At 39.5% G+C, this 24,237-nt stretch overlaps 3 protein-coding genes across 7 annotated transcripts in view; all 3 read left to right on the top strand.

Moving 5' to 3' along the window:
- Window positions 1-630: 630 nt before the first annotated feature.
- colec10 (collectin sub-family member 10 (C-type lectin)) lies at window positions 631-11,777 on the top strand. 2 transcript variants are annotated; one of them, XM_041045177.1, is made up of 7 exons: window positions 631-876; window positions 3,118-3,189; window positions 6,529-6,600; window positions 8,503-8,556; window positions 9,436-9,531; window positions 9,911-10,122; window positions 10,550-11,775. In XM_041045177.1, exons 1-7 carry the CDS (start codon window positions 765-767, stop codon window positions 10,784-10,786), a joined length of 855 nt encoding a protein of 284 aa, XP_040901111.1. In that variant the 5' UTR covers window positions 631-764; the 3' UTR covers window positions 10,787-11,775. The 2 variants fall into 2 exon arrangements, with proteins under 2 accessions (XP_040901111.1, XP_040901112.1); XM_041045178.1 differs by lacking the exon at window positions 8,503-8,556 and having other exon boundaries at window positions 10,550-11,777.
- Window positions 11,778-12,544: 767 nt separating this feature from the next.
- mal2 (mal, T cell differentiation protein 2) lies at window positions 12,545-20,266 on the top strand. The gene is made up of 5 exons (XM_041045179.1): window positions 12,545-12,657; window positions 13,648-14,760; window positions 16,014-16,184; window positions 17,847-18,047; window positions 18,895-20,266. Exons 2-5 carry the CDS (start codon window positions 14,644-14,646, stop codon window positions 18,964-18,966), a joined length of 561 nt encoding a protein of 186 aa, XP_040901113.1. The 5' UTR covers window positions 12,545-12,657; window positions 13,648-14,643; the 3' UTR covers window positions 18,967-20,266.
- A 1,228-nt stretch (window positions 20,267-21,494) lies between these two features.
- Window positions 21,495-24,237, top strand: part of LOC121186439 (protein MTSS 1-like) — a 53,371-nt gene continuing 50,628 nt past the window's right edge. For all 4 annotated transcript variants that reach the window (XM_041045173.1, XM_041045175.1, XM_041045174.1 and 1 more), the window contains exons 1-2: window positions 21,495-22,013; window positions 23,961-24,022. In XM_041045173.1, the coding sequence (XP_040901107.1) occupies window positions 21,942-22,013; window positions 23,961-24,022 (134 nt within the window). In that variant the 5' untranslated portion in view covers window positions 21,495-21,941. The remainder of the gene's footprint in view (window positions 22,014-23,960; window positions 24,023-24,237) is intronic.

The raw sequence follows: 24,237 nt of genomic DNA on the forward strand, positions 1-24,237 counted from the left end.
GCAAAAACTGAAAGCACCCCTCCCAAAATACAAATTTCAACAATAGCTACTGTTCTGTGGTTATGTGCCACCTTAACAAATTAGTCAAGCCACCAAACCAAAACATTTTGCTTTTTTTTTGACTACCTTGGTGTCTCTGGCTGTGTCTCTATGGCGAGAACTACACTGAGATTTTGTAGATTTGTAAATCATTACCATTTTGCACCATCGCTGACAGGTGCACTGCTGCATTACATTTAAACATCTGATGCAAAGCTTTGCATTGTGCAATTTCACAATGTGAACATGCTGCACGGTTTTACTTGAAAATGTTTATTTATATTGAACGCAATAAAGATATATACATCACATTGTATGTGTCCCCTACTGTTATTCTTCCACTGATCTCTGAGTACTGTATCTATTTAAATCACATCAATAAAGTTATGAATTACACTTGTAATTAAACATGGTTTAAAATTCCAAGGGGCAAGAGATGCAAAGGAATGCAGAACTCTGGAAAGTGTTGTTTAACATTATGACAAGTAACTGATAAGACACACACACACACTAAGTGTGTGTGTGTGTTCTAAAAACAGCAGCACAGCCTTTCTCTGATCCTCTGTCCAGCAGTATGTTTGCTCATTAGTGCTTCACTGATCCTCTGGTTCTACAGTTAAAACTGTTACATAGGAGACACTTGACGAGGTGAATGCTTTGGCACTAGCAACCACCTGCTAAAACAAAGTCTGGGCTTTTCACAACTGGTCAGTGATGATTGGGAGATGATGGCGAGAAGATACGATGCAGGACTGTTGGTGTTTTGCGTGTTTGTGTTCAGCTACATCTCTGCCTCTCCAGAGGTCTGCACCAATTCCCTCCTGCCTGGAGCCAAAGGTAACACATGTCCCTGTATGCACAGGTGTGTGTCTGTGTGTTAATGTTTACAGGAAACTAATCTGTAGTATGGAGTATGATGGCTGATGGCACAGGATATATGATGCCATATATTAAGTAAAATTAACAAAAATGCAAAGACAGATGACAAGTACACTTGTATATGTTCTCATACAGTGCAGTGCATATACTTCACTCCCTGTAAACATATACAAGTGTTACTGAAAATGTCATAGAACTGAAAATGTCCATGCTGTAGACATTTGTTTTGTTTGCTGCATACAATTTGTATGCGTCAGACAAAAAAGTGGAGTGGAAAATTGTGAGGAAACACCCCTAATGGGTTTTTAGGGTTTACAGAGCTGATGATAAAGATACCAAGCATGTAATGTCCTGTAGTTTATTAGCGTGCAGTCAGCTACCCCATAGTCTTTTGGAGGGAAAGCCTCCCTGTGTGTGTTTTCTATTTTATGACATCCAGTAGCTTGTTCCCCTGCTGATTCAGACAGACAGACCTAATAAAACACACAGTGAAACTAAGCGTTTTTTTGTTTTTTTGTTTTTTTTTCAGCTCCTTTAACACTCCTGAAAAACATGGCTTTGAGTTCTGGCTTGAAAGAAAGTTTGAGAGATGTTACTTCAGGAGCTAACATGCAGAAACTAAGACTGGAGGTCACCAGTGTGAACCAGGCCTTTAATAGGAAACTATACAATTCTTGAATGTAGAAAGATGAATGTTAGCTTGGCTCTCTATGACAAAAATTAATTTACAATATTACTGAACTTAAGTCCAGTGGTAGTGTAGGTCGGAAGTTAGCAAGGTCAACACTAGCATCACACACGCTTTTTTTGTCAGCTTTCCACTGAATTTTCTCTGCTGGTAAGAAAGTCCCATTGTGACAGTGTGTATTTATTCAGCTGCCACCAAACTGAACAGATTATTTATACAAGACTCATCCTAGATACTACTGACCACAGAGTTAGTCTCTGAATAAGTGTGTGTATGTCTGCATATCTGAGTGGGTGTCGGACGTGCATTTTTCCCATAATTCACACTCCAGAAAATTGTCCACACAGCTTTTTAAACAAACATAGTTTTGTTGCTTTTACTGGTACTGTGAGTTCAGCATTTTGAAGTACATTTACCGGTATTTTATGTTTTATAAAGATGTGAGTGTTGGATGCTGTGGGTCAACACACTGAGTAAGCTCTCCATCACCTATGTCACATAAATGGATCCTATTGCTTACTAATGTGTTAAATCACTGCCAGAATATGTTTGACCTGGGAGGTCTCAATGTGATTTGACACCTCAATCCCACAGAAGTGAGGCACCGTGGCAATTTTACTGTACAGGATTTCATTTCAGTAGTTTACAATAGGAAAAAAAAATTCATGCAGGCAAGATCACTTGAAATTAGGGTGATTTAGGTTGCTTGAAAATGTCTACACAGCCTGCACAATTCAGTAATCAATTTTCCTAAGTACTCCTCCAGGCTAATAGAGGGGCTTTGTTACAATCCTTCGTTTCAAAGCCCAGCACTTAACAAGATATAAAGTGCTGTTGGCATCACCAACTGTGGTAAAATTACGGCCCTAATGGACTCTTAGAAACCTCTCAAAATTTATTTATTTTTTTTGCCAAGAGCTCTTTGAGCTTTTTGGACGCACCAGAGACACTTTTCCTGCGCCTCACTTCTGCTTTCAACTCTGCAAAATACGTTGTGACATTAATACCTTTGCAACATTAGTGCTTTTGAAAATAGGCTTAACATATGTTAAAGTGGAATATGAAGAGTAAATCTTATGTTTATATCTACAAGTGACTCAGACTAGCCTTACTGCAGGACTTGCACCCAAACCCACAAATGGACCTGCACTGGAACTCATACGTAAACACTCACTCACCAAAGTGAGTGTGCAATAGTAGTTCTTGGCCTTCTGATGGTTGTTCTAATGTATCATCATCCTGTGATTGCTTTGATGCTCTGTCCATGCCAGTGGGAATAAAGCACATTTAACCTTTTCCACACCGGGAAAGCAAACCAGCTGCACACACTGCTGCTACATTCATTATATTCAGGCATCTTACCAGCATGTGTCTGACAGGCCGCTCCTGAACAGAGCTGTGCATGAAACATAATGCAAAATGTGCTCTCCTCTCATAGTATGGCTATCACTTTCGATTTGGACAAATTCCCTTTCACAGTCCTATTTTCTGTCTGTCTGTTTTTAATCCAGGAGATCCCGGTGAGGTTGGAGAGGAGGGAGATCAGGGAAAACTGGGCAAGAATGGACCACCAGGATTTCCAGGTATCTAGCATCTATCCATGTATTCTGTACGCTGCATATGGATGGGGAACAGGAAGTTATTTGGTCATAACTTGATCCTGCAAAATAGGAATGGGGCATAATTCCACTGAGTTTTCAGTCATGCTCAGTATCTTGAAAATGACTGGACACTATTATCGAGAAAACAACACTTTGACACTAGGAAATCTTGGAGAAAAATGGAACAAATCAACATCAACAGTTGAGATGGGGTGCTCAGATGAGGAGGGAATATTTTTATGTTTTTATGATTTTTCCCAATACCACATGCTACAAAAAGAGCTCTTGCAAAGCCACTTGCCAGTTTAAAAATGCATTTCATTCTGAATCCATGTTAATGGTTAACACAGAAATTCCCACATTTGCTATCATTATTAGCATGTTTCCAACATGTGCAAGGGCTCAAGACAACCAAAGGGGGAAAAAGAGAAAAACCGAACGGGAAGACTCAAAAATATTATTTGCATTGCTGGTGTAACATGGACAAAACAATCAAGTCTGACTTTCTGTGTTTGAAGTTTCCCCAAACAGACACCCCTGTGTGACTTGTCTTTTTTCCTGCTCTAGACACACTCCAGTCCTTTACTGTGCATTAGATACAGAGGCCTGCTCTGCTCTGTGACAGACAGACAGATCCTGAACTTCTGTGTTTCTGTGGAGAAAACAGATGTGTTAACTGCTGCTGAGGAAACCAGTGGCGTCCCACTTTGCCATGTGTGTTCCAACTTGGCTGGTAGACTAGCTGGCCCAACCAGCCAGGCCTATAATGTACACAGATGTCTGAGCATACACCCATATACTCACACACTACACACAATGTACTGTACTGCACACAAGGAATGCCAGCATGTAGGCAAAAGGAAAGCAGATTTATGTGTACATGGACACAAAAACACTCAACACATGACTGCATACACAGGCACACACACTAAGCACTGGCTCCTGGCTGCTCTCTTGTTCTCCTCAGATGTTTGTTTTATTCAGTAACTTCACACAGAGGTCCTCTCTCTCTCTCACACACACACACACACACACACGCACACACTTAACATCAACAGACACACACACACTTCCCCCATCAAACTATGTGAAAGACAAATGCCAGAACAGTTTGAGTCACGTCCAAAAGTAAGAAAGCACGTACAGTACATGTGAACCTTTTTCAACTTTTCAACTTTGCGGATATTTTTCAACAGTATAGCAAACCCAGTCATTATGGGTTTCTTTGTGTGTATGCTTACTGTAGGCATGAACACAGGTTCTTATGATGTATGATTTTTTGTAACTGCAGTATGTCAGCAGCTCAACAAATGACGCATGTATTCCCTGTCTTAATTTAGGCCCTTTTACAGGAAACGGTTGCTTAATTTTGGAATGTTAAAAGGGAAGGCATGACCGTTAATGCTCCGGTGGAAAACAAAAAAACAATTTGTTGTTCCAAGCTTGTTAACGTCAACAAACAGCTGAGCTTGACTTTTTTTTTTTTTTTTGACATTTGTCATTTGTGTTTCATTCAAAGTCGTTGTTGAGGTTGGAATTTCAGTGTTACAGATAGCAGAGAGTGGTGTTATGTAATGTGCTTAATTCTTGAGAGGAACCTGTTGGGACAGCCAGAGGTGAAGCATATAAACAGTAAACGGAAAATCTGCCTCAAGGTTTGTGCTTCATGTAGCCCAGCTGTCTTTCCGCTGTCCACTAAGCTCTAAAAAGCAGAAATACCGGTATTAGTATTTGCTCATTATGATTGAGCAAGCAACGTGTGATGAATGTTCTAAAACCTGCTCACGATTTTAAATCTCTTGTATTTAGAAAGCCTTCAAAACCTCTAGTCCATTGAAGCCAGAATGAATACGTTTTTGAAATAGCTTAAGGTTGTTTAAAATGTGTCTTGGGCTCCATGATTAGAATGAAAAATGTGGCCTTCACCTCCTTTATCCTCCAGCAGCTGGAGAATCCAGACGTTAAGCCAGTTGGAGGGTTGGCCATTACAAAGAGTAACTGCAGTGATAGGAAGAACTGTTATCTTGACGTTTACGTAGACAGTTTAACTGGCAGGCATAAGCACAGCAAAAACAGCATTAATCAACTTTTATACACACAGACGGAATAACATGAGACTAACCGATTACATTTCTTCGTATGGCAAAAAGCAAACACCTATAATCACTGTTCGCAATCTGTTCTCAGGTCAGTATTGTCAAAATATTTACTCTGTGATTGTGCTTCTCAGACATTCACACAGAAAACTGGTCAAAAATTGCATACACATTATAGTGAGAAGTGAAATTTCCCGAAGGCCGCAGCTTTACGGAGTCTACCAGACCTCACACAATCCATAATACCTCACACCTTCTGCCAACACTTCTCACAAATCATCAAGCAGAAAATCAACATGAGAAAGTGGGACATAGGAAATAGTAGTGAATAGCTGGCTGTGGGTGTGTGTGTGTCCAAAATCCCTCTAATAGCAATAGGCCTCTCCAATGCGTCACTTAGTATTTCAAACGCCATCAATTTCCAGTTGAATAGTTTCCTGAGGAAATACTCATTCTAGAGCTGGCAGAAGACCTGAGTCTGCTCTGTAGTTTTCCCACACATACACACACACACAGACCTGCACACAATATCTCTGTCCTCCTACACTTTCACTGCAATATCCAATATCATGCCTCAACTTTCTCAGCGTCTCAGTGAGTTCTCCTAACACCAAACTAAAGCAGCCAGACAGGTGACAGTAATCGGAAAATCTCAATACAAAGCACTTTGGTTAGTGCCCACAATAAATCCACATTTCTTCCTCCAGTTTATTTACCGGCACAATAATCATAATAATCACAGCATCAGTTTATGAACCAAACTATGGTGAGATTGTTGGAAAAAATCCTTAGGGCTCACAGACATAATTTCTTAAAGATGAGGTGGGAGCATGCAATTATATTGATTAGGCTTGAAAACAAAACAACAACAAAAAATTCAAGAAGCAAAATAGAAATAATCAAAGCCATGATATGGTCATAACTAAAAGTAACAAACCTGCCTGACAGAACGGATGACTAGAAATAAGGGATCTTTCCAATTTATGATGATTTTGACCCTTGACATAAATAATAGATAATAGTGAAATCTACCATATTTAATTCAGATCAAATGTGAGGTTCTTGAAATATAGTGGCTACCACCTTTCCGAGTATACATGCATACAGTGTTGGATTGGAAAATCACTATCAGATAGAGATGAGGGGATTTCTTTACCGTGTCTCAAACGCCTGTCATCCTCTTCATAATTGATTTTCCTCTTCATCTGTCTGTCTTCCTCCACAGGAATCCCAGGAGAGAAGGGACTCAAAGGAGAGGTGGGCCTCACAGGAAAGATGGGGCCTATTGGAGACAAAGGTAAGAGGAAGACAAGAGGAAGTCATTTTAATATATAAATTTTAATTTAAAGTTCATGTTACTATATTTAGTGTAAATGTAAACACCGTCTCTGCCTCTAGCTCTCTATCCTCTCTATCTCTTTCTCAGTCAACCCTATACTACAGTGTAAACACAGGCCTTATTCATTTTCATTAGCATTACAGTATACAGAAATCAAACAAGAGTGCAGCAAGGGTAACGCTTCCAATCCTGTGTCCAGTAAAAAAAAAAAAAAAAAAAAAAAACATCTTTCCAAAGAGAGAGAAAGATTTACTGACTTTATAACTATCGTGTATAAATTTGTCCTTGTTCCAGTGCCAGGAAATGTTTTCAGCATGCAGAAAAAAAAAGAGCCTGTAGCTGTCAACAACTGGCTAAAAAAAACATAGCAAATAATGTAGCTGTGAAGTTCTACTTTATTATTGCCTAAAAGAAGAAATATGGCTTCCTGAACTCCTCCTCAGCTTGGACTGCTGCACCATAACTGTAGACTCAAAACATTAGAAAAAGCAGAATGGGCGTTTCTACAAAAATCAGTAAACTTAATTAGTACCGAGACTAATACACACAAGGAGGAATTGGTTCAAACCAATTGCAATTTCCTTAAAAAGGTCTGTATTTTCCCCTTTTTCCTTTATGTTTCAAGTTATCATATCCAAAGATAGAAAAAAATGTGATCCTACAGTATGATGTCATCCAGCTGCTTTGTCCAGCGTGGCTGAAACAATTTCGATCTTTACTTTTATTTCTACGGGCAGTTCCCGTTTGTCTGCCTTTCTAGGCATTCACTTTTCTCAGTATTCATTATGTTTATTAGGCTTACAGGAAAGTGGTTGTGCATCAGCCATCTCAGGCAGAGGAGTGAGGTCACAGGTTTGGATTTTCCTTGATCCCAAGTGCCTGTAGCTCGTAAAACACCTGGGGAAAAAAAACAAAAAACAAAAAAACAAGCTCGTTTTCAGGGCAATGTTGGCTTTAGCACAATCACAAACTAAAATTCAGCCACTCTTTTACAGAATTCCTATCATGTTAAAGGGTCACTCACATAAAATTGTTCCCATTTACACCCTGGTAAAATTGGTGTTGGTTCAAGATACAGATAGACACACATCATTTCTGACTGGAATAATTCTGTTCATATGTCTGCTTATCATTAAAGCTTACACTTTACTTGGGCAAAAGACCTATCTGAAGCTATAAACTCCAAAACTGTGTGTGATTACTGAGTTCATATATGGCAACAGAATAAGAAGCTGAGTCTGGAAATATTTTCACTTATTAGTTGTTGTCATTGTTTTCACTTTTTTGTCAGGGTGCTCAAACTGTAATTCCATCTGAATCACAAAAACCACTCAGGTTAGTCAGTTTGTCCGAGTACAGCATGTCACTGTTCTTCCTCATACAACTACCAGCCTATTGTGATGTTTGTACTGCAGCCCACTTCCCCAAAATTTGCAACTGCCAGTTGGGTTAATTTCCACAGTAAAGCTGTAGCATAAGCATATGTACAGCAAAAAATAAATAAGTAAAAACAATCAGGATCATATTTAATCACAAAAGTTACAATTTACCCACATCTTTGTATTTAAAAGAATGTGTTTGTTGTCATGTTGATGTCTGGAACAAATCTGGGATGTAACAGGTTAAACTTTGACCCGAGTGGACCTGAACCGGTGTGCAGCCTTTTTAAAAAACATTTAATGTATGATACAGCCATCTGGTGGAAATCTTTTCTAACTACAGCATAGTATCATTCATAGCAAAAGTAGCTGACAGTAAGTTGAATTATTGGTAGATTACAGTGATGGTACTGTGTTATCTATTAAAATTTTCAGTGACTGAAAGAAAAAAGCACTTTCTCTGATGTCTGTTCTTCTGTAGGTGAGAAAGGTGATACTGGTTTGGATGGGCCCTCTGGTCTAAAAGGGAAACCAGGTGAGGAAGCTCAGAGCAATTTTCAATTTGTATACAAGACTACAACCCCATTGAGCTGTCCATGGACCAACATGATGTTGTAACAAAGTTACATTAAAAAATAAACAGCTGGACAATAAATGTTTTTGTTTCCCTGTAATTTTCAGTCTTGTAAGTGGGTTTGAACTAGTAAGAGTCAGAGTTCCAGAGTCAGAAAAACTATATTTGAGTCAGTTACTGCTATAAAGGACGCAAACAGCATTCAGCGGTCTGTTGCCATAGAGGGGACCAACATTAAATACACTGCTGTAAGAAGGATGTATTAAGACAATGGTAAGTTTTGGCTGTGTACTCATGCATACTGGCTTGCTTTTAGCTGCTTGACAGTATATAACAGACACAAGCATGCAAAGATGATGCCTGCAGTACAGACCTGGCAGAGAACCACCAAGGCAATAAACAAATTTTGGCTGATATCTGTGGGTCAAAGACTTCAGCCAGTGACTGACAGAAAAAAGTAAAAAACCCCTGAACCAACTAAATATTAAATTGTAATGACTTTATTTAATTGTACTTTTTGTCCTCTGTAATTGGGAAACTATATTTGTAAGGAGCTACATTTCCTACGCTGTTCATCTGAAGTGAAAAAAAAAACACCTAATTAAAGCCGGGAGCTGGGATTTTAATCTCATCGCCATGGTTTCATTTCAAATGTAGTGCAGAACCTTCTAATATGTTCTGCGTTGTTTACATATAATAAAAACTCACAGAATTCATTGCAAATGATCTTTCAGTGGTGTTAACATCTCAGCATCTCAAGGCAGTGATGCAAGATGTGTTTGCCATGGAGCAGCAAAGGACCCATCTGCACAGAGTGAAATCCTGTGCTTACCCTTGCAGGGACCACATGTGACTGTGGCAGGTACAGGAAGGTGGTTGGACAGCTGGATATCAATACAGGCAAGCTGAGGAACGCTGTCAAGTTTGTGAAAAATGGTGAGTCCTTCATGCTATGATACCTACAGTTTAACATACATTTCAGTGTATCAAGTGGCAGTTAAGCGAGATGAATTCCCTCCCTCCCTTTATTGTTTCTGCAGGGTTGAAATTAAATTGGGCTGGAAACCTGTATAAACGCCAATTTCTTATTTGTCCATTTTAAAGAATTACTTACAATGTTTAATTTTCCCTTTATGTCTGAGAAGGACAGCAGAGTTGCTATATAGATCCTCATTTTTATTCCAATCATGTGGCTGAACTTTACACAGGTTGGTACAACAGCCCTAGATTCTGACCTGCAATGGAAAAGTTTAATGCCACATTATGAATTGCCTAACTCCCACTGACCTTTGACCCCTAACCCTGCCCTATGCAGTCATCTTGGGGCTGAAGGAAACAGAAGAGAGGTACTACCTCCTGGTGAAAGAGCTCAAGAGGTTCAGAGAGGCTTCGATGAACTGCAAGCTAAGAGGCGGCACCCTGGGCATGCCAAAAACCACCAACACCAACCGTCTGATGGCGGACTATGTCAGTTGGGCAGGATTGACAAGAGTTTACATAGGAGTGCAGGCTCAAAGCACAGACACAGTAAGTTGTTCCCAGCAGAACATAATACACACACACACACTGCAGAAGGAGGAGTTTCAGTATTTGGTCTTTTAGTAGAGGCAGATCAGCCATCAGTACTTGTTCAAGATGAAGAGAGTTTAAGATTCATGAGGATCCACAACAAGCAACAAAAACCCACAGTGAAATATGAGACAAGTCTTGAGCACTTTGTAACTTTTCTGAATAATTAATGATGAAGGGTCATTCTGTGTAGGATGAAAAACACACTGCTGTTGCCACTACTACTAAATATGACATGTTTAGACTCTTGTGATTGATAAAAAACAGATGTTCGAGAAATAAAAATTCTTCTGAGAGCCGATTCAGTGAGTAGAACCCATTTTTGAGAGTGTCCCCTGTCGTGAAAAAGCTCCCAATTAATTCTCACCCTTGTTCTTGTCATCAGGATGGAACAAGCACTTATGTGTATGCAGACTCCAGCCCCCTTCAGGGGTTTGCAGCCTGGAGTCAAGAGGAGGAGCTAAATTCCAGATTAACCACAAACTCCAGCTGCGTGGAGCTGCTCAGCACTGGAACATGGGGTCATGTGGAGTGTGAGGCCACCATGTTTTTCATCTGTGAGTTCCCCAAGAGCAGGAGAAGAGGAGGAGGAAGAGGAATACCTGCTGCCTCAGCATCATGATAAGTTAATGATGAGATATATATATATATATATATATATATATGTTTACATACATACATAGATACATATATCACTCTGTTCTGATTTGCCCATTTGCCAACAATGTTTTGTTTAACACTAGAGGAAAATAACATACCATGAAAAATTCCATTAAATTTGATTTGTGATGCTGTCAGCCTTGCATTCAGGTGTTAGTTGAGGGTGGTAGAGCTGCTCTGTTGAATTTTTAGGTCATCAGTGGCTCCTCTGTTTCTTTATGTGGTAGAGGGCAAACAGCGCTCACGCTGTGTGCTCCCCATCTTAGTGTGCATTTGTACCATAGGAAAACTTACCAGAACTCCTGGTTTTCCTCACTTTTCCTCTTCCATGTGTACATGAACGGGAATCCATCTAGATAAACACAAAATGTTCCCTTAGTTTAGTAAGCCCTTTATTCACTTCAGTTAGCTCTGCTGCTTTAGTGCTGGATCAGAAGGAACAAACTAAACTTCTCTACCGGTACTTTGGGGAGCCAGCTCTATTTGTTGAAGGAAGCTGTGGCATGTGACTAACAGCTCTGAAAGTGCTGGTAAACATATCATTTATTACCCCTTGTTTGTTATATGCAGTTTGCTATGAACAAGAAGAATAAAGTGTACAAAAGCACAGTATGAGCTACTTTTCCCTTCTCTTTGGTTCTGTATAACCTGAATGTCTACATGGCAAACTTGTCATAAGGAGGAGGGTTGCTAGGAGGGTAACAGGGGATGGGACCCAAATACAGAAACCAGAGGCTAAGAGAAAGGCCACGCAAATGCAAAAGACGCAACACAAACACAAAGCGAATACAGTTCAGTGATTTTTATTTCTAAAAAGAGGTTCAAAAGCTTACAGGATGGTGAGGCAGGCAAGGGTCAAAACCAGAGAGGGCAGTCCAAAACAGGTCCAGTAATGCACAGGCAGGAATCCAGAGTCCAACAAACAAGCAATAGGTCAAAACAGAGGTAAGGCAGGCACAGGCAAGGAAGCAAGAGATGCGGCAAATAGCACAACATTCTGGCAAGGAACAAAGGAAGTGAACTGGTATATATAGAGCAAGGCTGATTAGGGAATGAGGTTCAGGTGGGGAGAGCTTGGGCGACTGCAGGGCTGATGAGAAGTAGGAACAGATGTGTGGATTGGTGGGGCAGTCAGGTGATGAGAGAAGGAGGGAAAGTCCGAGGACATCTGGTGGACAGCTAGAAGAAGGCAGGTCTGGGAAGACAAAGGGAAGAACGTGGCCTGGGAGAAATGAGGCGGGGCTGGAGACAGGAGCCGAGGGGAACTGAGGAGCAGACTGTGAGAAAGATATCAGTGCTATCAAAGGTTGTTTTTTTTTAAAATAAGCTTCTCTGAAAGATACGTTTAGTGCAACAGCACATTTGCAGATTTTAACACGGGTAGACATCCTGTTATTTTTCACAGGAAGTTCAAATTTTTGCTGACTGTTATGTAACTGTGCCATTCTCAAAAAGCTCAGTCTGCAGTTCTGATGCAAATAAAAGACCGAAACTAAATCACAGGTTAAAACGCACTTCTACTGCACACTTCATATATTTGCCTCAACTCACAAATAATAAACTAATGGAACAAAAAGAAGCTCTATCTTTCATCTTCAAACTAAATATTTATTCCCCACAGGTTTATATTTGCTGTGTCAGTAAATCATTGAACATTAATAAAAACTGTTGTTTCAACACTTGGAAACTCTGTGCAGGAGTCAAAACCAGGTGGGTGAAAGACACTGACTACAAATCTATACCAGTGGCACTGAACAGTGAGTCAGGGGAGGTTAGAAGAGATAGCTGGAATCTAATGGCTGCTGACAACAGGATGAGTATCTGAAAGTCTGGGTAAGAATACACACCTGACCACAGCCCTGCAAATGTACAATGCTCTCTTTGCACTCTTTACACTAATTATAATACTGGACAGTCTGATAACGACTATTTCTTTTTGTTGTGTTTCTATAGTAAATTTATGTTCCTTACAAGCAGAGCTTATGTCAAATAAAAAACAAAAATAAAAAGGTAAATGTGATACATCTATTAAAAATGATACAGAATGTTAATGATATTGCTTATGATTATTATAATTTTGTATCTGTTTTTATCAGTAATTAGTCATTCAAAGCAAAATGTAGAAGTGAAATGCCCAGCATTGTAGCCTCTGATTGTTTTCCTCCCCTGCTTCTTGAATAAAAGATTAGTAGTAGTAGAAGTCCTTCTGGTGTCCTGCTGTGAGATGGAAGTCTCTGCTGAGAACCACCATGCTAAATGTGTTTCCATGCACAGAGAATAGGGTCAAATCTCCACTTCCCAAAACCTCCTCACCCATTTTCTTGAAGAGTGGAAAACATTAGCTATTAAAAAAACAATTTGTGACCTGGCAGTCCTGGTCTTATAAACAATGGCCTTATATCATGTGAAAGGATACAAGGTCTTAAACGTTGATTCTAACTGCTAGTCACACCAAACTGAACTAAGGCCATTGCCCTTTCAGAGGTTATATCAACATTGTTTCACATAAACCAAATCCTAGCTAAACATTAACCGTGGCTGGCCATAAGACACTGCTCTTACCAAGTGAATTAACAACATAGCAGTTTTACTTTGCCATTTGATTTAAAAACTGTTTGCAAAAAGAATTCGCCTCCCAGTTACAACTGTTCAATGTTTCAGTGCAAATGAAGAAAACTTTACTGAGTGATTTTAGAAATCCCTTCTCCTCTCTCCTCAGGGAGTCTGTAAACTAATATTTACTTTTTAAACTTCTTTGCTCCTGCACTGTGAAGGTCAACCAGTGTACACACCATTGTTTCTCAGCCCTTTCATTTCTAACAGGAGTCAGTGGGGTCCATTCATGACTCCAACTATCTGATTTGCCCTCTCACCAATGTTCCTGAGCGGTGGAGCCTGCTGGTGGCTGTTCACACACAGGGAGTCAAGTGCCCCAAAAGACTTCCTCAATGAGAATGAAACGGATGTCTTCAGTTACTTTTGATGTGAATTAATGTGAATTATTGGAGAGATTAAAAAAAAAGAAGAAGAAGTGACATTTTGGGTGTGGAGAGCATAAAAGGAATGTGAACAACCAGTAGAGGACTGACCAGTCTATGGTGTTTCATCATTGTAAACACACCCTCAAGACTTTTATGACACACTTGATGCGGACAGCAGGGAGCTATAAAAGCATATTTATGCCGTCACAATCAAATTTATTAGGATGTGATAACCATTAACCTACTTGTTGATATCAATATACGCAGGAATCCATTCGGTTATTGTTATGGAGAATAGGTGTTATATTTCTAGCCTCCCTTTCTGTTGTACTCGGCAACTTCTGCCTATAAATTAATTAAAAACTCAGTTACTCATCCACATTTTATTGGCTTCATCTTGCCAACCTTGTACGCAAGAGCTTGATCTCTACATTTGCTTAAGGACTACATAATCTTGTTTGACCATGGATCTTGAAAAATGCAACAATGCATTTTAACTTGTGGTGTTAAATTTAAAGTATTGCATCTACAGTCCTTATCTCAGAATAAAGCATCACCCAGTTAACACCACCTTCACTCATTTGATCCAATTTACACTGTTATGGACTGTGAGGTTGACAAAATGAATAAAGCAGGAGCTTCCGTGATGTCTTTGAATGCAGCAGCGGTTTCCAGGGAGTGGCCCCTGCACCTGTCCGACCTGTTTTGGGGGGGGACACATGACTCCGGAGGAATTTCCCCCGTTGCTCCCGTCCTTTGTTTAACGGCGTCTTTTTAGTGGGACACAGAGAGGCAGAGGAGAGGGGGAGACAGAGAGAAGAGAGAGGGTGACATAGAGATGTCGGAACCAGCCGCTAATCCCGCTGCCACCTCGTTCCCAGCGCCAACTATTTCTCTGCCTTTGGGACTGGAAGTATTGAGGACTTACTCTGGAGCCCTTGTCTGTTTAGAAATAGTGAGTATCGTCTTGTAGAATATTCAACTGTATGTTTTATTCTTACATTCATCTGTGACCCCATTGGTATTGTAGAAGTCTATCTAACCTGTAGTCAGTATTTCTTTATTAATAATTTACTTTTTAGTTCCAGGCTGCTAACAGGGTCTTTACACTTGTATGTGTGCGGGCTGCTTAGTGTTTAAACGTTGCCTGCACACTGATCGTGACTGCCTTAGGCTGGATTTGTTGCTTATGTTTGACAGCCAAAGCAAATGTCGCCTCAAGCGTTGTTGCCAGGTCTGGCCTTGAGGGAAAAAAACTGTTTCCACCACTGTAGGCCTGTAAAATACCAGATATGTTATGAGCATCATCTACCTGCATAATATTGATAATGACTGTAATAACAGTCCATTCATGAGTCCTTTCTTTAGCTCTGTTCTCTCTTTTCATTGACCTTTAACCCTGCAAGGTGACTTTTACAGTGCTCTAGGCTATTATTTATTTAACTGTTTATCTTTAGGCCTGTTTGCAGCTGAAGGCCTGTGTAGCTGCAAACATTTAAATCATCATCAATCGTCATATAAATACAGAGTTGTACCTGAGGTTAAAGACTTTTCCAACATGTTCAACTAAAGTCTATAAATGGTTGCCCTTTGTCCAAATGAACCGTATCAAAGATAACATTGTGTATTGTCCATGTGGCCTCGCTATAACAAAATTTGCATCCCGCTTGTCCGTTTTCTAAAGGTGCAACTGGGGGAAAAAGTTGGTTTTGACAGGAGAGACAAAATTGCTGTGCGCTGCACAATTAAGAATGGATGGATTCAGATATGGTTCGTCCACATTCAGTACAGTGTCCCTCAGTCACATTAGCACACACAGCTACTTGTGTGGCTTCATTTAACTTTGGGTAAAAAAGAGAGCACTGGTATCACATCAGGAATAAGTATCAATAGCTATCTTCAGATGAGGTATAGGAATTGGAAGCAAAAAAGTCGGATGTGTGCATCTCCAAGTTCCATACACAGTACCAGCATATATACCTTTTTCATACTAGCGGTCTTCCTAGTGTATCAAGCCTTTGACAAGGCCTTAGCTATACAACTGTGTCCACCAAAGCATAATGAACTATGAAATGGAATCCAAGCAATCTGTTTAAAAGTGCCTTTGCCTTCTCTGTCTAGATGATTACAGAGCTGATGCTTGTCAGCATATACAATAAGATTCATACTGCATCTGTCACCAATGTGAGATTTTGTTTATATCCTCAGTTATTTGGTGGTTTAGTATGGATCCTGGTGGCTTCCTCCAATGTGCCCGTGCCTCTGCTGCAGGGCTGGGTGATGTTTGTCTCTGTCACCAGCTTCTTCCTTTCCTGCACCTACCTCACGCTCCTCATCACCGGCCTGGCTGACCGCATCAACACTGACTGGAATTTCTTGGTAAGCAGTAGATGGTAGTAAGTGAACTGATCACTGAGTCAGTGTCTGAGTTAATCATTGTATTTATCTGCCCATCTGTCTTTTCATCCATCCATCCATCCATCCATTCATCTATCTATCTAGCAAATTAAATACATTCCAGATGTACCATAATACTTCTTTGTTATCCATATTGTGGTTGATTTAAAAAAATACCAAAATATACGGAACACAAATTAAACAATTACAATTTAAAAGTTGCACCCTCTGTTTTGAAAAACAATTTGACGCTTATGTAAAGCAGTAATCTTGCATGTCATAAAGCACAGTCAGACAACTGACAGTGATTTTATATAAATGCAGCTGATTAGCAAAAAGTCCAATCACTGAAGTTTTTGAAAATGTTGTTATGGCAGCAGCTGTTGTTTGGTGCATGAAAGTCAGAGATGTGGTTCAGTGGCAAAACTGCAAGTGAGTCTTATGGCAGTGACTGTCTACACATCAAACAGTGAATGCTCTATAGAAGTTGGAAATCAGCTTATTTTAAGTGTATCCCTGTAAAACAGTGGTCTGGTGTACAGTATGATGCCTGGTTTTGGCTTTCTCCTTTGATTTCCAACCATACCTATTGTATATATTGCATTTATATTACTCACCACCACCACCTGTAACTGCAGCATTTGTCAGCAATTTCTATTTCAGGGCAAAGTAACACATATAGGCTAGGGGGGTCCTAGTCTAAAATTCAGGTATGGTAATGAGCCTAAGCCATATATAGACCAATCACTGTGCTTTAGAAATGCTCAGTAATTTAACATAAAGGGAACTGTAACTCCTACATGTGGGTAAGTAATCAGCATTACATGACACTCTCTTAGTATTGCTGTGCAGGGCATAACTATGATAAATATATCAATGGCATGAGACAAAAAAGTGAGAACCTGTTCCATGTTCTTGTGTCATGTCACTGTAGAGGACTCTGTGTTAAGTCTGGGCTCTCAGACAGAGACAGCCTTGCCTCAGGCTCCGGGGCCCTGCTCCCAGGAGTAGCCAGGCGTGTGGGGTTGTTTGTTTTCAGCCGAACAATGAGTGACATGGATGATGAGCTCACACCAAAGCACAACAAAGGCCCGACTGTAGTCCCGCCAGGCTCACAGAGTCGCCAACACAAACTCTCATTAACCTCCTTTACTCTCTGACACGCCCTCACTTTCTTTTCTCTGTCTCTCTCCCTCTGTCTTTAATTCCTTTCTCTGTATTTTGATCTTCTTTCTTAATATGTCATTTTTTTTGTTCATTAAATCTTTTCACACTTTTGTGTGTTTTATTCTCTCTTGTTGTTTTATTTGCTGTGTGTGTTGTATCTACCAAAATAACTAAAATGGTTCATTTTCTCTCAGATGGTTTGGTTTATTATATGAATGCCAGCGTACAGGTAGCTGGATTAACCAGTGCAGCCATTATCAGATAATTATTCAGTAGGATAAAAATCCACATGCTGGTCATTCTTTGGTCCCAAAGGACAAGCTTTTTCACACCTTGTCCCCGGTAATGGAATTTAACAGTTGCTCAGCAAGTTTACAAAAAGCAGACGTTCAGTTTGTCTGCAGTTGTTTGTACTTGAAACCTGAAACTGAACTTATTTCTAGTCGTTTCATATGCGTTCTCTCTTATTTTTCTCAGGATGTGGTTTACCATTTCATAGCTTTGCTTTTCTACTTTGCTGCCTTCGTGTTGGAGGCCGCAACTACAGCAGCAAATGGAGGAGCCCACATCAAGCCGCTGCCTAACAGCACTGAAGCTGTTATGTGCATAACCTATCCTCGAGGCAACGTATTCACAGTCCTGAGTGGCACGCAATACAGTATTAATGTGGCAGCCACGGTGAGTGCTGTGTATCTTTTCAGATTAGGTGTGTAATATTGCAGACAGTGCGTGCATAATTTCCCCATTTTATATTTCATATTATTGTAATGCACTCACATAACTATCTGAACAAATTTAGCCCAATGTCAAATGTGTTTAGTGTTATACTGAGTTGGTGGAGTTGCTGAAGGGCTTTTGAAAGGTAAAATGTTGCAACAGAATTTGCACTTTTCAAAGTAATAGTACTTATGAAAGGATTTATTCATTACAGTCACTGAAGCTGAAAACTAAATCTGACATCAGGGTTATTTCTCTCTCAGGCTCTCAATGAGTCCTGTCAGAAAAACACGTCAGTTGAAACATTTGAAAGTACTAAGTAACTTACCTGCTGACTTAACTCTGGTTATGGTTTTAAACTTTTGCATGTACCTTCTGATAACATGCTAGTAAACAGAATGTGATGTATGCCTGTGGTGTTCTGTTATCAGTTAGACCTGTCAGGCCATAAAACAGCATGATAACTAGAACTGAGCCAGTAGTTCATGTAGCTCTCTCTCTTTGCATTTCATTTAAGCCCAGTTTACTCTTTAAATGTACTACTACACCGCTAATTTCTGGTGTCAAAGACCAGGTCCTTTTAAAACAGTAAGTTTGACAGAAAAATTAAAAAAAATTAAAAAAATTAAAAAATAAATAAATTAAGATTATAATTTTTATCAGTAATTATGTTTGGCAATTATAGTATAAGTTAAAAATACCAAATAAATGCTGGTTAGAGCTGTAAAAATGCTGTTATTTGTTTCATAGTTTACAAAATTTTGTTGCTTTTTTCTTGACCAACTGCTATTTACTCTTTCTGTCCCAGATATTTGCATTTGTGGTGACAATGTGCTACGGCTGCAGTATGGTGATGGGCTTCAAGAGGTGGAGAATGTAACCAGGAAAACCAACAAATTTTACAAACGCTTCATAACTTCAGCATGTATTAAAACATCACAACACCATGCAAAGCTCCACAGAGAGCACTGCTACTCAGTTCAGTGCAAACTATATTATCTCCTGATGGGAAACTCCTGTCAGCAAGTGATCGCAACATCAAAGCTACACTGGGAAAGTGTAGATGAAAAAATTTCTGAGTCAGATAAAACATCTGTCAAGATTTCTGGACAATAATAGTCCTACAGGAATTCATCTTTTGAGACGCTGAAAGGAGGTTTAGTCTGGGATGTTGAGGGAATTTTGAGAATGGCGTTATAGAACTGCAGTCGTTGTCCAGTTAGTACCATATGAATTTTATTCCTGTGCTGCTAACCTGGTGATTTCACTGTTTTGCAGCTTTCCTTAATGTTGCCAGGAAAATCTATGTGGGAAGTTAGGGAAAGTTGTGCATTTTGAGGCCATACATGTTATTTTGCAAGATGTTAAGTGATGCTTCTGACAGTTATGGTTTTCTGATGGGGTGATTTTAGTTTTTTTCTGGAAAGACCCTAAAAGATAAAGTGATCGTTCTCACTGTCCTCTTGTTATCTTGGTGCTAAGAAGCTGCAAACTCACTCTAGATTTAACATGACGGTTCTTACACTTTTATATGGCCATTGTTTAAAATGTGCGTTGCTCTGATATTTGAATTTCAAAGTTTTGATTACTTGTTGTTAGCACTTTTTGTTAAATTTTCTCAGTATATCCGGCGTAACTGTTTTTCCGAATATTGTAATGATTCTGCGACTCTGTAAATATTTATCATGTAATAGTATCTGTTACTGTTTAAACTTTCTGAGTGCTGTCCTGTGTGGCTAACTCCACTGACATACTGAGATAACTTGACCGAGGTCTAGGTTAAATAAAATTGCCATTCTTGTTAGATCTGCCACAAACTAATCATTTAATCTGAGTATCAATAAACATGCTTTTGTCAGCTACTGTATATCAAACAGGGATCATTGGATTGTTTAAATTTCTATGTATTAAGTAGTATGTTTCTAGCATTTGACCATTATTGTCAAATTAATTGCCAATCAATAACAATCTTAGTTGCAGCATGATTCATTAGTTGTATTTATTGTATACTTTTGTTTGCATTAGGCTATTAAAATGTCATTATTAATTTAAAATAGTTTAAAATGAAGAATCTTTGATTTTTACACCTGCTGTTTGTGACTTTTTAAATGCATTTTAGAACTGCAAAAATAAAGGTTTTGAAGGAAAAAAAAGCTCTTGTCTATGCATCACATTGCAGGGAGGCATTGTTGTCTGAGGGTGTCTTTTTTTGATGCTACCACTAGGAGTCGCCAAAAGTCAGACAATTTTATATCCACATTTATTTATTTATTTTCTCATTCCTTGCACAAATGCGCATGTATTTAATTTTACTGAACAGAAAGAACCAGAACTTAATATTTCATCTTGTGCTCTAATATACTTAAGTGCATAATAATAAATATTTGCTGTAAGGTTAGTATTGGCAGGTCACTGCTTGTAACAATTAAACATTATAATCTATAAAAGCCTTTGTGCACGACAGATGTGGTATTTATAGCGACGGTTAGCATAATCTATTCATTATTTTCCCATGTAAATGCCATTGTGGATGAAATTATGTATAACATGATCCATCTGAACTCCCTGCAGTGATTTTTGTGCTGTTATTATATTTCAGCCACTAGATGTCTCCCGTTATTCACAGCTGCTCAACTTTGTTGTGTGAGTTTAGGATAAGCATTAATCCTATGTTTATACATAAATAGCAAAACGTTATCATCAACAAAAAATGTTTGTTAATCTTTTTTTTTTTTTTAAATCTTGTATCATGCACCCTCAACACTTACAAAATCAGACAAAACTCACAGGGATGTGAGCTTTAGAGGAGATTTTCTTTAGACTGTTTCATATATTGATATATTCAGCCAGCCGTTGTTTTATCTCTGACTTTGTAAAGGGAAATGTTACCAAACGCGAAGCATCAGTTTCATCATTTCCCACTGCACACCTTCGTACCCCCCATCATCATGGATTCAAGTAAGACAGAATTATACCGGAAGTATCGCGGGGCTTTCCTTCACAATAAACGATGACACGTTCTGTGGCAAAATTGGAGTTCAAAGTTTCACCCCGAGCTATGAGCGGAACCTCATGTTTGATTTATATTGCGGATGTAAACACTGTTATTTGTTTATTGTGGTCACTGTAAAGTTGTGTTTAAGAATAGAAATACCCTGTTGTAGGAATACCCCATTGCCTTGCTTTGATGACACTTGAGTTATTAACTTCAGCTAAATGCTAATTTCAATGAATGTATTTAACATTCTGTTACAGGGAACTGATTTATTCAGGATGACTTAAAACCGCCATTAATGTGAGATTTTATTTTGGTGAACAATAAACAACCGGATGTGCGTTTGTCCTTTATTCGGGAAGAATTGACTGTAGTTTCTCGTCTCGTTTCTTTCTCAGTATTGAGAAGGCAATGTGAACAGCTCTGACTGTCGGTCTTTACCTGTCAGGACACGGAACGAATACCAAACGTATATCGTGGATTATTTTTAGTTTCGAGTAGCAAACTGCAAAAGATTATCTTCACGGTCCAGCCATGGGTATGACCGGGGCGGCGTGGAGGGGAGAGCGGGGTTTAAATTTCTCCTTTCGCCCCAACATCGCCTTTTGATTGGAAGCGTACGGTGCGCTAGAGCAGAACCAAGCTGCGTTTCTTTACATCTTTGACTGAGATAAAAGTTGTTCAGAACCGTGAGAACAGCAGAGACTATTTAACGCGGGTTAGTTCGTTTTAGTTCATAAATCTTTTTTGGAGTTTTTGTCTGCTTTTTCCTCTCTGTTTTTGATTTTCCTGGAGAGCGGAGGTGGCGAACTGAAAGCGGCTCACCGAGTCGGGACTGACCGCTGGAGTTGGTCCTGAAAATGGAGGCTGTTATCGAGAAGGAATGCAGCGCGCTCGGAGGACTCTTCCAAACTCTTATCGGAGACATGAAAGTAAGACAAATTAACTTTGAAACACAAGTTATTTTACCCCAGGGACATCCAGTAACTAACGACTAGTTAACCCCCTCAAAAACAGAAGTCTATTCTAAATTTGAATTGCAACAGAAAACTAAAACAATACATGTAATTAGCAAACGCCAATTTAACTTTGATTAGTTCAATTGAGAACTACATCAACATTTTTATTGCTGTTTAAATCAGGGGTATAACTTCCAATTTTGTTAATGATTGTTTCTGCTCTTATTGTATATTAACTTGCATTAGTTTTCGTTTTGTGGAAGCTTTATTATTAAATCTTATTGCAGCTTTGCTCCATTTTATTCTAAATGCAGAAAAAAATATGTTCACTGGTTCCAGTTTGAGGTGGATGCAACAGCCGACTTTGGATAAAGGCTAAATAGGGCAATCATCAGTCACAAAACTGGGGCATCTTATTTTGATGTTATTTTTGACAGAGCTTGGCTGATGAGACAATTAGCAGATTTCCCAGCTGTTGTACTTGCCTGAAGGAATGCAGGGAATGTAGCTGTCAGGGTAGAAAACTACCCACAGGGTCTGTGAAGGCTTTGACATGTGTAGGTCAAATGGCCAGCCATCCGGTCTGCAGGAGTCAGGGAGTTTGTTATGAATAGTGCTCAAGACATTCAGCACTTTTCAACGTCCCGTGTCTCACTTGACTAGGTAGTTCATGGTGCCCGTGTCTCTGATCTGTCAGGTAACTATGCTGCCAGACAACACCAATGGAAATATGCAAATGTCTGTTTGTTTTTGTTTTTACATGAGCCATTCAAATCCATGGTGATCATTTTCTTTTATAGTGCTACAGATGGGGTTGTGTACTAAAAAAACAAAAAAAAAAAAAAGTGACATCAAGAGTGGGGAATGCAGAGAAAAGCTCATTTGGCATGGTGCTGGAGTGTTTGAAGCAGTTGGTGATAATGATGACCTCCTCAGAGAGAGAGAGAGAGAGAGAGAGAGAGAGAGAGAGAGCGAGAGAGAATGGTAGACTGGGTGAGCAGAGGCATGGATGAGAGACATGCAAAGACAGGGAGACAGCGAAAGGAGAGAGAGGACAGAGATAAAAAAAAAAAAGGAACAAAAGTGATGTAAGGGAGACGGGGGGGGGGGGGGGGGGGGGGGGGGGGTATTGTAGGTACAGTGATGGTTGTTGGGTGTAATGTTTGACAGCATAACATGACATTCCTCAGGGCCCTGACAGTAGTAGCACATCAGTGACAAACATGTGCTCATGCTATACGCATTACTTTATCATGTGCTCTCTTACTACCATGCTAGCCTCCCTCTTGTTACTGCATTAGGCCACTTGTTCTCTGTGATAGTTTAAATAAAAGGCTCTTCGACTATTTTCAGCCCGGGACCTGAATTGGGTAAATTTAGAGTCCCATCGGGAACCAGGCTCATTATACCATAGTATTAGTGCCCTTGTTGTGTGGGGATCTTTCCAGAAGAGGCCTGTGACCCATTTTGCTACCTAACACATGCAGGGCACAGTGGTAATGGTCTGTTGTCCCATTAAAAGATAGTATAGTAATTTTTTTAAAAAGTTAAACAAAGTAGCAACAAAATGAAAAGCCAGCTGTTTGGAAATATTTGGAAGTAATCTGTTATCACATCTTACTCTGTATTCAGATTAAGACTCATGATTGCATACAGTCCTACTATACCAGTGTTCATCCTATATCCTATGTCGTAAATTCTGGGATTCCCTCAGGTCTGCTGGCAACAGTATTTTGGGTGTGACATAACTGCGTTATATGTACAGGAGAGCGTACGCCTTGGCGAGTTTGTTTTAGCCCTGCAGTTAAGGTGAGGCATCAGGTTGGCCTCATGCTGGTTGAACTGTTATGTAACTGTGGGAACTCTTCTGATGGTTGTGTCATTCATATTTGTGTCTCTTTTTTTTTTTTCCTCCCACAGAGCAGCTACCCTATTTGGGAGGACTTTATCACCAAGGCTGGCAAACTGCAGTCGCAGCTCAGGTGAGAGCGTGTCTGTGTGCACGTACCACAGAATTTTATGTTTCAGTGTGTTTTTACAGATAATGGAAACTATAACAAACTATTACAAAAGACAAAATTAAAGAGAGGAGGCATTAGTCATTTAGTTCTTTCACTGCTTCAATAATACGCTGGCGCATTGGTATTTTGATTTCAGTTCATTTAAGCTGATGACGTGCACATCCGTCCACCTGTTC

The sequence above is a fragment of the Toxotes jaculatrix genome, chromosome 8 (assembly GCF_017976425.1).
Source record: "Toxotes jaculatrix isolate fToxJac2 chromosome 8, fToxJac2.pri, whole genome shotgun sequence".
Taxonomy (NCBI): Eukaryota; Metazoa; Chordata; class Actinopteri; family Toxotidae; genus Toxotes; species Toxotes jaculatrix.

Coding starts and splice junctions, on each gene's coding strand:
- colec10 (XM_041045177.1), top strand. CDS start 765: ATGATGGCGAGAAGATACGATGCAGGACTGTTGGTGTTTTGCGTGTTT. Junction 8,557..9,435: donor TGGTCTAAAAGGGAAACCAG/GTGAGGAAGCTC, acceptor TTACCCTTGCAG/GGACCACATGTGACTGTGGC. Junction 10,123..10,549: donor AGGCTCAAAGCACAGACACA/GTAAGTTGTTCC, acceptor TCTTGTCATCAG/GATGGAACAAGCACTTATGT.
- mal2 (XM_041045179.1), top strand. CDS start 14,644: ATGTCGGAACCAGCCGCTAATCCCGCTGCCACCTCGTTCCCAGCGCCA. Junction 14,761..16,013: donor CCCTTGTCTGTTTAGAAATA/GTGAGTATCGTC, acceptor TTATATCCTCAG/TTATTTGGTGGTTTAGTATG. Junction 18,048..18,894: donor GTATTAATGTGGCAGCCACG/GTGAGTGCTGTG, acceptor TTTCTGTCCCAG/ATATTTGCATTTGTGGTGAC.